This window comes from Mastomys coucha, unplaced genomic scaffold (assembly GCF_008632895.1).
Source record: "Mastomys coucha isolate ucsf_1 unplaced genomic scaffold, UCSF_Mcou_1 pScaffold18, whole genome shotgun sequence".
Classification (NCBI taxonomy): Eukaryota; Metazoa; Chordata; class Mammalia; order Rodentia; family Muridae; genus Mastomys; species Mastomys coucha.
This window is the reverse complement of record NW_022196900.1, coordinates 92,131,403-92,146,109: the sequence shown is the minus strand read 5'-3', so window position 1 is coordinate 92,146,109 and position 14,707 is coordinate 92,131,403. Positions and strand designations below refer to the sequence as shown.

The 14,707-nt window shown below is 49.0% G+C and overlaps 1 protein-coding gene across 1 annotated transcript in view; it reads right to left on the bottom strand.

Moving 5' to 3' along the window:
* The window catches only part of Il22ra1 (interleukin 22 receptor subunit alpha 1), a 26,524-nt gene extending 12,621 nt beyond the window's left edge, over nt 1-13,903 (bottom strand). Inside the window, exons 1-4 of the mRNA XM_031379070.1 lie at nt 13,734-13,903; nt 9,184-9,316; nt 8,226-8,404; nt 4,929-5,104 (exon numbers count right to left, since the gene is read on the bottom strand). Coding sequence (XP_031234930.1) covers nt 4,929-5,104; nt 8,226-8,404; nt 9,184-9,316; nt 13,734-13,776 — 531 coding nt within the window. The 5' untranslated portion in view covers nt 13,777-13,903. The remainder of the gene's footprint in view (nt 1-4,928; nt 5,105-8,225; nt 8,405-9,183; nt 9,317-13,733) is intronic.
* Nucleotides 13,904-14,707: the final 804 nt, after the last annotated feature.

Sequence of the window (14,707 nt, the reverse complement as noted above, 5' to 3'; positions counted from 1 at the left end):
AAAGGACTGACTGTGGATGCCAGAGCCTGCAGCTTAGCCACAGTAATGCCCTGCTACAGCACCACAGAGAGTTGGGCGTGGTCGAGGTGGAGAGGTGGAGAGGTGGAAATAGTGGACTGCTGCCAGTTCAAGGCCAACCTTAGCTACATAATGAGTTCCAGGCTAGCCTGGGCTACAGCAGGAGACTTTGTTACAAACAAACAACATAATCAAACCCCCAAAGAACAAAAGACTAATTAATACACACCCTTTGGAGGTTATAATACAATCCAAAGCCACTTCAACATGGCATTGGTAATATCCAGGATACAATGTAGAAATGTGCAAGGAAAGCAAACATTGTGATCCCTCACAAGACCAGAGTGCTGGGCTGGACGTATGATAATTTTCCAATCAGCTGTAAAACTGTGTTCAGAGAAGTAAAGGATAATATGCTCATAATGAATAAATGAGGGCAAAGCAAGATGGCTTAGCTGGTAAAAGCGCTTGTTGCCAAGCCTGGGGATCTGAGTTCAATTCCCAAGATCCATATGGAGGGAAGGGAGAACAAACTCCTGCCCATTGTCCTCCAAGCTCTATACTTGTGCCTTGGCACCCATGCACATTTTGCACACACACACGCACAGAAAACACAAATAGACAAAATGTACTAACTAAATAAAGAAATCTCAGCAGAGTATGATAAGTGTAGATACTGGAGACGTCAGAGTTGAACAACACAATATCTGATTTTTTAAAAAATTTCAGAGAGGCCTTAGCAGTTTGGAAAGGAGCGAAGACAGAGAACTCGGCGGCAAGTCGCCAGGATGAGGCAAGGGCAGCAGGAGAATGGTGGTGCACTCTGTGGTGTGCCAAGAAGCTCCCAATTCTGCATGTTAAATGGCTGCACTCAGGAGACAGATCTCTGAGGCCAGCCTGGTCTACAGAGTGAGTTCCAGGACAGCCAGGGTTACACAGGGAAACCCTGTCTCGAAAAACCAAGACAAACAAAGGAACAAATGGGTGAGTTTAGGTTTGGGCATGTGGCCCCGGGAGTGGGGTGCTCACCGAGCACTAGCAAGGCTTTGGGTTTGATTCCACATATTCCAAAAGTGGAAGGAAAAGAGTGGATTTTTATGGCGTATGAGTTGCCTCGATGAAAAAGGCCTGCTGCATGGCTCAGCGGGTAGAGGTGCTTGCCTCCAAGGCTGACGACCTGAGTTCAAACCCCGTGATGAGAGAGAGTCAACTCCTGCCAGATGCCCTCTGACCTCTGAACACATGCTGTGACACACGTGCCCGCTCATATGCACACAGACACAAAAGAAATCGTAAAAGAGAACCTCTGTCAGAATATTATTGTCTGCATAGATGCATGTTAGATATCAAGACATAGGTTAAGGATAAAAAAAAAAGGCACCAGGGCTGGATAGGGTATATATATATGAAGGTATAGTCAACTCAGACATTAAAGGCTAAGGTTTACAACCAAAACTCCAAAAGCTCCATTCTGAGTACCCATGTCAGAGGTCTCCGGCTTCCCCTGTGGGACCTGGAGAGATGGCTCAGCATTTAAAAGCACTCACTGATCTTGCAGAGGATCCAGGTTCAGTTCTTAGCACCCATATGTTGGCTTACAGCTCCAGGGGGATCTGATGCCTTCTTCTGACCAAGCATGCATGTGGTACACAGGCACATATGCAGTCAAAACAGTCACACACAGAAAATAAAACAAATCATTAGATATATGTATATTATATACATGTACACATATATACATACATATATATGCACACATACATGTATACATACACAAGCACACACAGATATGGTATGCACACTACAAGGAGACTGGAGTGGAAATATTCATATTAGATTAGGTGGACTTCAACAAGAGAGAAAAGGGGGGATTTCTTCATGATCAGAGGCCAACTTATAAGAAGATATGATAATAATGAAAGGAAATGTTTAACAAGGGTTTTAAATGCATGAGAGAAAACTACATAGAACCAAGGGGGAAATCTAGGTGCTAATTAAGGTCATAGTCTACCATTGACTGGATATCTTTCTGGGGCTCTGTATGGAATGGGGGACTCCCTTTATTAGCAGAACATCTCCTTCTCTGACCTTGACTGGGGTATTCTAAGCCCCAACACTTGCCTCTACCTGAGGAGTGTCACGTAGCCTCAATTAGTTTATAGGCTCAATTTCTTTCCTCCTGACAAAACCTGTTCAGCCAGCACCTGAGATTCCTGAAATGCTTTTCCATGAAGCAGGCCAGGTACCCTAAGACTCAGGCCAAAGACATCCTGGATGTCCCTACCCTCAGTCCCTCAAAACGTTACAAACCTTCAGTCAAGTAAAGCTGATCTGCCTACTGACAAGTCGTCCTGGTGAGGCCATTCACTGTATATACTCACAGGGCTTCCGAGCGCCCTGTTCAACATCTCTGCTCCCACTGCCCTCATGGACTGTATCAGCAGGGGGAGGGAGGGTGGGGGAGGGGGGTTGGTGAGTGCACAAGAGCAAGGAGACCCACAGGGAAAAATAAACTCACATGCATAGTGAAAGAGTTCAGTATTCTCATCAGCTGAAAAAAAAGCACACACAAGCATACGCGCGCGCGCGCGCGCGCGCACACACACACACACACACATATCACATATATCAGAACACAGTTGGGAGGAGCCCCATTAACCCCCAGTATCTAGTTAGTGTTTATAGAACATACTAACCACACCTAAACCCTAATCCTCCAAACACACTTGCTTTGTTTAGAAGCCAAGCAGATGGCAGGCCATAAAATAAACCTTCATGAGTTTAAAAGGACTAATTCAGATAGAGTAGGCTCACGGACCACAGGCTGAATTAAATTAAAAATCAAGAGTCATAAAACCTTTAGTCCAACCCCAAATATTTATCTGAAGGAGCTGCTTTTTTTTAATGGTGAGGGATCTCTTCCTGTTGTTATCTCTAGCTGTTCCCATGACAACTGAGTAGATTAGAATTCCTCTATCACCTGCACCCCAGGCCTCCACAACATAGTCCCAACAGGGTCCTCAAACCTGTGTCCCATTGTCCCTCCACACCTGAGGTTCTCAACCTTCAAGACTGAGGGAGGAGCCCCCTGTGGGCTGCTCTCTAAAATCCAGGTCTCAGACAGGCAGCTGCAAACATCTGAGGGGGCTGAGAGGGGCTGGTGATGGCCAATCTCCTCAGCTTGATTAAACTGAGAGCCACCTATGAGACTAGTGAGGCTGTCCCTGGGAATGTCTGCGAGGGTGTGTCCCAGAGAAAGTGGATTGCCAGGGTTCTGATCTAATGAACGGATCAGTCCCCTGATGGACTTGTAATCTGACAGCCCCACTAGGAAGCATGGAGGGGTGGGGAGTGGTCTTCTGGAGGCAGTATTGTCACAGGAAGTGTGTCCTTGAAGCCTGAGTCTTGTCCTGGCCTCTTTCTGTGTCCCCTGTGTTTCCTGCTTCTATGATCTGCCCTGGTCTGCCTCATCCATCTTGCCAGCTGACACCTCCAAGACTCCAAGCCGAAAGAAATCTTTCGTCCCTTAAGTTATTTCTGCCAGGCGTTTGTTTGGCCATGGTGATAAGAAACCTAGTACTGAGCACCAGGGGCTGTGTTTTGAGCAAGTATCTTGGGAGGTTCTGACACCACCTATCCAAGGCAGAGGCAGGACAATTGCCTCATGTGGCTTCACCCTCCAGCCCCAGTGGTCAGCTTTGTGCTTTTGAAGAACGCTGTACAGGCTCCTGCTTCTCTCTCCGATCACAGCACAACAACAGAAGTCCCCTGGGGTGAGTGAGAGCTTTGATCTCATCTTAGTGGGCTGAACGTGGTCCAGCCCAGCGAGTGACTTAACCTCTCTGAGCTCTGTAGTCTCACCTTGGAGAAGAGACGGAGTTGCCATCTCCCACTCATAGAACTGTGCCGGAGATAAGCAACATCTTTGTATGCCTCAGAAAGTCCCTTCGACACCCCAGAGTTTCCCACAAGTCTCCTGTGCTGAGCGGTCCTGCAGCCTCGCCTGTTCTGATTCTTGATTTAGCCCCTCCCCAACCCACTAAGTCATAAACTCTTTGAGGGATTTTTCAGAACTGCAGAGAAGGAAATAATCATTCACTCAACTGAGTCACAGATTAATGGGGGAGTGTACAAGAGGGGATCATTTGCATATCCTTTGACCTGTCTTAAACCATGCCCTCACGCTGTTTCCCCAAACACTTCTAGGAGTAGAGGCTGGCGTTAAATGTGCTGCCTGAGAATGGTCCTGAGTTCCTGAGTTCCTTCTGCCTCTGAGCTTGGGTTATAGGCATACACCACCACACTTGCTTTCTGCGGTTTTGGGAATCAAATCCAGGGCTTGGCACATGCTAGGCAAGGGCTCTACTAAAGGAGCTACGGCCACAGGCCCACAACACCAACATTTTTTAAAGAGAATGACTGGGGACATTAATAGAAATATTGCTCTCTGGGATGTTAAAGGATACTAGGTAAGAGCTAATAAAGCTTTCTGAATCCGTAGCTTGTGCCTATAATACAAGCGCCGAGACAGGAGGATTGCTATGAGTTTGTAGTGAGTTCCAGACCAGCTTGAGACAGTGATAATCTGCCTCCAACAAACAAACAAAAATACCAACCAATGTACCAACCAAACAAAAGAAATCTTGTCCAATAAATATGAAAAATTTGCATGGTTATAAAATCGAAGCCTTGGCTCCGTAGGGCTTGTCAGAGCCTTGAGCAGGCTGCTGTGTATGTGAGCTTAGAGAGGGAGGTCGTGGCTCATGACTCTCCTGGCATTCTAAGAGTCCGCAAGCATATCTTTTGGGAAGTGCTATTTTATACAATGTATTGCTTTTGCTGAAAGCAGCCCAGTCTGCTTGGGAGGGAATGGGATTCCCAAGGAGGGATGGGGCGTGACCTATATTTACCATCTGGTAGGTGTGGTTGACGTGGAGCTCTAGGCGGTAGAACAGGTCATGGAAAATCTCCTCCAGGGTTAGCTGGTGACCATCTTCGGAGAGGACGGGTGTGAGTGTGGGGTGGACCAGCATCTGAATGGACCTCACTTTGGGGATACAGGTCACATCAGGTGGTTTGATGGTAGCTAGAAAGGAGAGAGAGAGAAGCCCAGAATGCTTTGGGGAGCAGCAACTAATTCAACATGTGAAAAGAGGCCTTTGAGTGGCGGGTGTCCAAGAACAAGGCTGCCCAGGGGAGACAGGGGGTGGATGGGAGGTACCTAGGCGGGAAAGACACCAACCCTGTCAGGCGACGCCCTTAGTTTTGTCTCATGCTTCCTATTCCTGGTGTCCCCGATGTGAGTGTGCCTGGAACACCCATCCCTTTAGTGTGCTGCAATGACAACTTTGGGGGTGTCAATGGCTGATGAGTCCAGAGAACATCTAAATTATCCCAGGCCCAATGCTATCGCTTCTGCTTGCAAGCCTTTGCTCTCTCAAGATGGAATTTTCCAAATGACCCTCACTGCTTTACAATACCTTAAAAGTGTGTGTGTGTGTGTGTGTGTGTGTGTGTGTGTGTGTGTGTGTGTAGGCCAGAAGAAGATATTGTGCCTTCATGTCTGTCTGTGCACTACATGTGTGCCTGGTGCCCAAGGAAGCCAAAGAAAGCTTCAGGTCCCTTGGAACTGGATTCAGATAGTTGCGACCTGCCATGTGAGTGCTTGGAATCGAACCCGGGTCCTCTGAAAGAACAGCACATGCTCTTAATTGCTAAGCTAGCTCACCAGTCAGAATGTTGGGCATCTTGAGCTAGGGCCTCTCGCTGAACTGGAAGCTCATTTCAGCTAGCCTGGCGTGGCCACTGAGCTCCTAGGATTTTCCTGTCTCTCTGCATGGCCATGATGGGGATACAGCCATGCCTGTACATGCAAGGACAACTCTGCCCGGCTATTTTTACTTTTAGTTTTATACATGGCTGCTGGAGATTCATAGTTATAAGCAAGAGCTGACTGAGCCATGTTCCCACCCAGCCCCTGCATACTTTTATTTTGATAATATGGTGACTTTACTCCGGGACAATGTAAACATAAAAAAATCTTGCATCCAATTTCAGGGACTTGTGTCTCCCACTTGCCCCGAATAGTAATTTGTACTAGTTTAACAGTGATTTGTTGTCCTCTAAGATTTAGAACAATCCAGCCAAAGAATGTTTACTCCAATAAAACTGAAAAGTGGAGATAGGGTTGGCCAGATGGCTCAGTGGGTAAGGGTACTTGCCACCAAGCTTGATGACTTGAGTTCAATCCCTGGGTGCCATGTAACAGAACGGAAGAACAAACTTCTGAAACTTGTCCTCTGACCTAAATATACAGACACACAGCTACACACACACACACACACACACACACACACACACACACACAAATAACAAATGTTAAAAGGAAATCTTGAAAGAAAGAAAGAAAGGAAGGAAGGAAGGAAGGAAGAAGGAAAGAAAGAAAGAAGAAAAATGGAAATAAATGTCTCAAAAAAGGAAGGGAATTAGGATTCCACCATAGAATGAGTTGTTGTTTCACAGCTATGGAAAATCAGGTTGTGGAAAATGTTTCACAGTATGGCAAAGTCACAACACCATTATATGGAAGAAGGGGTTCCAAAACAAGACTGTGACTCAGACCAGGAGGCGGAGACATCAGATTGGCCTGTGTGAGTATCTGTGGGGCATTTTCTTGGTTGCTAACTGATATAGAAGGGTCCAGCCCGCTGTGGGCGTCTCTGTTCCTAGGCAGGCAGGCCTGGGCTACATAAGAATGTCATAAAGCCCATGAACAAGTCAGAAGACAGTTTTCTTCCATGGTTTCTGCCTTGAGCCCTGTGTTCCACAGTGATAAATTGGAATCTGTGTAAGCCTTAGATAAGCCCTTTCCTCTCCTTTGGTCAGTGTTTATCACAGCAACAGAAAGCAAACTAGGGCATTTCTATTTTGAGATTAGCCTGGGCTACAAAATGATGTCCGGGTCAGGTAGGGCTACAGACTAAAAGCCTGTCTTAAAACACAGGAAGAAACACACACACACACACACACACACACACACACACACACACACACACACAGGAAGCTGTGACTTCCTAAGTCAGTCAACATCACCACATGCTTAGTTTGTATAGGGTTTGTCACCTGCTATCCATCCATCCATTCATTCATTCATTCATTCATTCATTCATCCATTCAGTGGTGGTGTATGGAACCTCTTCTGTGTACCAAGCATTGTGTTCATGTATAGCTGGGAACACAGTGGGTCCCCGCTGGGAACACAGTGGGTCCCCGCTGGCTGTCCCGAAGCTCAGGTCTTTGTCGGGGAGGTTGAGAATATAAGTAAACACATTCTTTCTTTCTTGTGACAACATCAACAGAGCACAGGGTCTCTCAGTGTCTGTGGGACTTAGTTTTGGATTGCCTCGACAAAGCACAAATCCATTGTTGTCTTAGTCCTTTGTGGAGAGTACTGTGCCCAAACATGTCCTTTGTATATGTCAATGGATAATGCCTACTACTGTGTAAATGCTATGTACACAGACGTGTATCACCCAGAGATATGTGGACAGATGCAATGCAGATGCAATATTTTCCCCTAAATAATTTTCGTTTGCATTTGGTTGCATCAGAGGGCCGCTGGGATAAAGGGTACATACAGACAAAGGATAACTAATGATCTTAATGGGCTTTGACTGACTGAGCTCAGGTGGTCAGGGCTGGAGGCAACTTTGAAGTCTAAGTTGAGCTAAGCCCTCAGAGCTGGGGAGCAATGTAGATGCTGACGCAGGGGCCAGCAGAGAGTGAGGCCTCCTGACTACAGGGTTTCTCCTGAGCACAGGGATAGGCAGGGCTGGTCGGCCATGGAGAAGAAGCAAATCTCCTCTAAGATTCACCAGCAAGAGAAGGATTGGTGGGCTTTACATCCTGAGAGGATGGGCCCGGGTACCACTACAATGGAGGAATGAAGGAGTCCTTGCTTGGGGCGGGGGTGGGATGGGGGGGAAGCATTCTCTAACCTAGGAAGTTTTGAGTAAGCATAGAGAAAAGAAACAACCCTGTGGGGTGTGCCCTGGCCTTGAGGAACCTTCTCAGAAAGCCACATCTCCTACTTGCCCAGGGACAGAGACCTGCTGGGTCCCCATCCACTCGAGAAGATCTGAGAACTCCCCCTTCACCCAAAATGTCATCTTCTCCCCTCATCTCAGATGTGCAGGCCCCCTACTTACTGTGCTGCAGCGAGCTGAAGCGATCGGTCATCTTTGTGACTGGTGGGCCTCCCGAGCTAACCGCCGTGACCTTGGCGTAGTAAAATTCAGTGTGGTTGCGGGTCTCCATAGTCAGGTTGCAGAACTTCTGGGTGATCCGCTGGCAGCCCGCCTTGGCCAGCCACTTTCTCTCTCCGTACCTGTGAGCGAGGGCAGGCAGGGTGCCCAGTGAATGAACAGCTCCACTAGGCCTGTGGTTTATTAGTGATGATAAGGGCATTTACTGAGCATCCAGGCTGTGTGTGTGGACACTGAAGTCAGCTCTCATAATAGCCCTTATAGGGGTGTATGCTGTTCTCCAGGGAGCGAGCTATGCTCAGAAGAGAAAACTGTGCCCAGTGCTTTGAAGTGGGCATGCGATGAGCTAGACAGAGTCCTGCCAGCTTGAGTCATTGTTCTGTGTTCCATGCTATCCAGCCCTTTCACAAGCTTTGTGAACCCTAGTCTACAGGTGAGGTGACTGGGGCTCAGAAATAGGGGGTGACTTGCCACATTTTGAAGTGGCAGGGAGCTGGGCTTTGCAAACACACCGGAGCTAGACACAGGCAGGAGGGGTTGGGTGAGGTTTCCACGGACCTAGACTTTCTCATGACTATCAGTTATTGGTACCGTATCAGAAAGAGGGCACACATGCTGGTGACGTCATCTTTCTCCATTTGAGATCCTGATGAGCATACCGTCATTACCTGCACTGGACAGATGGTGAAACTGAGGCTTGGAGAAGTCTCCCTGACTGCCCAAGGCTACATGGTTGGAGCTGGCTCTCATACTCAGGCACTGGTCACTGTGCCATTAACTCTAATTATATCTTCCCACTATGAGGAACATCTGTATGGGGACATTTGGAATTGGGATGTCCTGGAGGAGCCTCACATCAGAGCAGGGTCAGGAGGGGGTCGGTAGGGAATGAGATACTTGCTTCTTATATTCCACACTGTAGACTGTGTCGGGGGTGCTAGCTGGCCCACTATCCCATGTCAAGATGTTTTCAAAGTTGCTGGACTGGAATTTCACGTGTTGAAGGAGACGAGTTGGGTCTTCAGTGGTGTGAGCTGCAGGAGGTGGAGGCGGAGAGAGTGGGTGGGTTTGCAGACTGCATACCCCACTCCCACCTTCAAGGAGAGGGGCACCTCATTCTCAAGCATGGTTTACACCCCTTGACATCAGCCATGTATATGTTCTGGTCAATATCTTCTGAGAACCTTCCCACCCCTGAGCAGCTGTTGGTACTGCCTAGTCCTAGAATATTTTCATTATCCACAAAAGAAATTGTGTATTTGGTGGCCACAGCCCGTCCTTCCTCCCTTCTCCCCACCCCCACTCCTAGTCCCTCACAACCACAAATCTATATTATTTCTCTTAGGATTCTCCAATTCTGGGATGTTCATTTACTTAACATCCTGGCTATTTCCCCACCGTGTCTGGCTTCTTTCATTCAGCAAGTTTTCAAGTTTCATCCACAACATGCATTAGTATGCATTTACTTTTTAAGACTGGATAATACTCCACTATATGAGTATAGATGCATCAGATCTTGTTTATCTATCATCAGTTGATGGACATTTGGATTTCTACTCCCCTCCACTTTGAATAATGCTCATGTGACCATTTGTGGAAAAAAATTAAGTGGACGGTTAGTTCTAATTCCCTTGGGTATTCATCTGGAGTGGACACAATTGTGTATATAATTCTCTTGGGTACACATCTTGGTAGTTCTATCTTTAACTTTGTCCCTCCCTCCCTCCCTCCCTCCCTCCCTCCCTCCCTCCCTCCACCTGTCTTCTATCTATCTTCTGCAGTGCTGAGAATGGAACCCAGGGTGTCTGACATGGATAGGTGTTGCGGCTGAGCTCCAGCCTCAGCCTTTATTCTTAACCCTTGAGGCAATTACCACCAAGGCGTTTCCTAAAGTGGCTACAGTGTATTCAAGTCTAGCCCCGCCCCCCCAGTAGTAACTGGGCTGTCAGATTCCTTTACATCCTTGTGAACACTGTCTCATTTCACTTTTTAAAAATATACAATTTATTTTTATGTTATGTTCATTGGTGTGTTCTTGCATGTATGTTGGTGGGAGAGTGTTAGCTGGAGTTACAGACAGGTGTGAGCTGCCACATGGATGCTGGGAACTGAACCCAGGTCTCTAGCTACAGCAGCCAGTGCTCTTGTGGCCGCTGAACCATCTCGGCAGCTCTTCACGTTCTCTTTTTAACATCGAGGTTGACATTCTTAGTCCTATTTTAGAGTTCTCCAAGTAAAAGCTCCAAGACGGCACATGTCCAGAGTGATACATAATCGCTTCACACAGGGGTAGAGAAGGGATTGTGAATTCTGGTGAATTCCTTCCACGTCACTTCCTGCCTACCAGCCATGTGGCCTCCTTAGATGGCAACGACACCTCCTACACTCAGACCTCGTAGGGGCCAGGATGCGGACGTACAGACTGGGTCACGGGTCACCATGGGGAAATTATTTGAGCAATTTGATCTCGGCTTTTCAAGTCTAGAACAGGGACAGCTTGACTTACTTAGCAACAGACAATCATGATGACAACAGCCGCTGACCCTTGGGAAGGACCTTCCAGCTGCCGGCCACCGGCCCGAGCCTCTCCACGCAGGACTGCTCTCACCCTCTCTAAAAGCTGACTGCTGCTGTTCCCATTTCATGAACGGGAAAAACCGAGGCTCATCCAGGGCTGATGAACAGTGTCACAGCTACCCCTTGGCGGGGTCCCAGGGCTACATGGGCTGTATGATGGAGCAGTGAGGCAAGGTCTATTAAGGTGTCCAGCACTTCACGGGATTCTGTCCCGAGTGTAGGAAAGTATGTGGGAAGAAGTGCCCCCCTCTATCCATGAAGAGGGGGTATTAGTGGTCTGAGTCCCAGTAGGGACCAGTTTAAGGAAGGTGGGAAGAGAGAAGAAGACAGAAGGCAGTCTATGAATTTACAACAGAACTGGGGTATAGCTGAGGGAAAAAAGTACAGCCGAGAGAAAAGTACACACGATACCTTTGACTTCAATCTTAGCGCCCCAAACCCCCAAGCCCAAAGCAAAACTAGAACCTGTCCATTGGCTATTGTGTCTAGCCTGGGCTCTTTCACTCAGACTACCTCAGCTTTAGACAAGGAGAGAGCTGGCCAGGCCTGTCCCTAGGGTGACCAGGGAGGGGCTTGCAGCCTCTGAAGAAATGTCCCTGTCCGTGAAGAGCCCTCGGTTTACAGTGCTCTTCCCTCCGTCCAGACCTGGCCTGCGGTGAGAAAGATCGGCCAGACACAAGCAGCAGAGCTCCCCTGGCTCTGAACGTACTCAGAACAGCCTGGTTGGCAAGGATGGGAAAGAGACAGGTGTGGAGCTCTGTGCAGGCCTTGAGAACATATGCATGCGTTTGATGCGTATATGCCCTCCCACCCTCCCATGACTACAGCCATCATGGCTATTCCTACAGTCCAAGTCTGCATGGTTCTTTCAAGAGGGATCTGTGGGCTGCAGGGGTGAGGGGGGAAGAAGATGGTAAACGGCCCATCCTCCTGCAGCTGCAGGTCCTCTGGTCACACCTCCCTGAATCTGGGTCAGTCTGGGGCAGCAGCTGTGGCAATCTTTGTTCTCCAGGCCTCCCTGAAGCCCATCCACACAGCGGGACCTTGGGGACAGCGGGACCTTGGGGACCTTGGGGACAGCGGTTGAGTGTTCCCACTGCCTTTACCCAATGTTACAGCTGTGCGGAGGAGCCCCGAGATGTGGCTAACATTCAGTTTGGCCCCTGGGCTGGGCAGACTCGAGGCCAGTTCTTGAGTACTCTGCTGGTGCTCATAGGCTGTGGTTAGAGAGGCCAGCAGATGGAATGTAGACTTGAACTGTGGCTTTGGGTGGACATGGGGGTGAGCCCCAGGCAAGAGAGAGGGGAGTAGATTTGAGCGAAGGCTGGGGTCTGTCTGAAGTGAGTTTAATCACTCCTCCTATGGTTAGAGTCTGCTGCCGAGCATGCTGGTACTCCCCAGTAGTCCTGAGTAGGACGTCTGGGCTAGAAGAGGCTAGAGGTTGAGGCTTGCGTACCCCAATAAAGAATTAGGGGGTGGTAGGGGAGAGAGGAGAAGAGGTGGGTTTTCTTGAAGTGGGCTAAGTGATCTTGGCAGAGCTTCTCTTAGCTTAGGGAGCTAATGAACCTTCTTCTCCCTCCTCCTCTTTTCCCCCACTTTAAATCTGTCTGCTTTCCCCGCCTGTGTCATCCCAACACTTCCTGGTTGAAAGTCTACATTGTAAAACCTGGAAAAGGAGGAGACCTGTGGTGGGAAGTCTGGCTGTCTGGCTGCTTTATAAAAGACAGGTTTCACATCTGTGTGGAAAAACAATGTATCAGCTGCCCTGGGAGCTAAGGAGAAGCGCATCATCTATAGTGACCTGGAGCCAGCCAGAGAGCTGGGGCTGGAGTCTGTGTCTGTGGCTAATGCTAGGGTTCTGCCACCCCGGAGCTCCTTTCTGATTCTTTTTCTTTCAGTCTTAATGAGCCAGGAGATCCACGGCTCCACACTGGGATGTAAAAGAACATGCTTTGGAGAACTTGGGGGCTACATCTATCTTCACAGTCTACCACAGGCTGGCTGCGAAGGAAGCTTTGCGGATGCTAAGGACCCATATGGACTAGGAGCCAGAGCAGTGCTCTTGCTGTCTCTCGTGCGTGCTCTCTCTCTCTCTCTCTCTCTCTGTTTTTTTCAAGATAGGGGTTTCACAGAGATCTACCTGCCTCTGTTTCCTGAGTGCTGAGATTAAAGACTCCCCCCCCCCCCCCCCCAGCTGCAGGTCTGTGTCTATTATGCACTAAGAAAGAAGGTCTGGGAGTTGGCTGGACCACTTCCTTCCAACACGCCAAGGCCTGGATTCCATTCAGGACAACAGATCAAGCCCATATTTCATGTGAAAGTCTCACAGGTATGAACCCCCAAAAGTTCACTTGATGAGACCTTACAGCCATGAGTCCTTAGTCGCATTTGCACGGACACTCTGGTGACTTATTGCAACCTTCTGGCTGTTGCTGGAGATGCATATTTTTACTGATCCAGCCAGAGGTGCGTGAGGAGACATGGATGGAGACAATAGCCTGACCCCAGCTTTATCTAGCCTGTTGTCCCCTCCTTAGTGATAAACAGAGCATGAAACGGCACTTCTGAGACCAAGACGATACCTACTGGGGGGATGAGGACTCAGCACCCCCAGTTCAGACAGCTGGTCAGTCAATGTCCGCATTCTTGAAGGTCAACTGAGTCCCTTTAGGAAGCCAGGTCTGGAGTACTCTATCTTCTCCAGCTACCTGGACTAGGCCATCTCCATCTCCAGGAAAACCCCTCCACCCAGTCCAGTGCCAGTCAGGAAGAAAATGAAACTGGCTGCTAAGAGACTCATGAGGCAGGAGGAGGCAACTGTGCGCCTTAGCTGCTGGGGTAGGAGGATTTGAGGACAAGTCAGGAAGTACTTACCGGCCAGGGATCCCACAGTCAGGATGGTCAGTAGTGTCTTCATTGGGCCCCTCCAGGGCCCCTTTGGGCCTCAGCTCTGGACCCCTGCACAGAGGCTGGGGTGTGTGTGAAGTCTTGCCGCTTTGGCAGGTGGCTCCGCCCAGCACAGGGCGGGGAGAGGAGAGCCGAGTAAGACCTGGGCTCGTGGGGGCAGGGGTACAAAGGTGCCTAGCCTGATGCGGAGGAATTCCAGGACCTGGGCGAGATCCAAGGGAGGTTCCTTTCTTGGGTGCAGACGAGGCACCCGCAGCGGAAGGGCTTGTTTATCTGGTCTGGTGACTGATTCATCCCAAGGGCCCTGGTGGAACGGCCGAGCAGAGGAGTTAGGAAAGGCAAGGCCGAAGTGCAATCTTATCAGACAGCGATTGACTCATATCAAAGCCTGCCCCAGGTGTGTATCATCTGTCCTAATAATTCCATTACAAGAAGATTTATCCCAAGGAAAAGAACAGAACGTGATTAAGAGTATACTTTCAGCAATTACTTCTTGGCTTGATTCTCGCTGGAGGGATTGTTTTGTTTGTTTGGTTTTGGTTTGGTTTTGGTTCTGGTTTTTTCCAGACAGGGTTTCTCTGTGTAGCCCTGGCTGTCCTGGAACACACTATGTAGACCAGGCTGGCCTCGAACTCAGAAATCCACCTGCCTCTGCCTCCCAAGTGCTGGGATTATAGGCATGCGCCACCACTGCCCAGGCTCGCTGGAGGGATTGTAGGGAGCTTGATGCGCCCTTTCCAGTGCCTGCCCTGACAGCACCCCCCCCCCCCCAGGCTGAGTAGTGCAGTTAGAACAGCCTCTTCCTGGCAGGGCTGCTGAGGTGGGAGGCCCAGGCAATCTTTAGCCTGAATCTTGGACAAAGAATCTATAAAAAGGAGGAGGGAAAACTGGAGTGCAGATGACCCAGTGGGTAGAGTGTTTTCAAGCAAGTGTGAAGACCT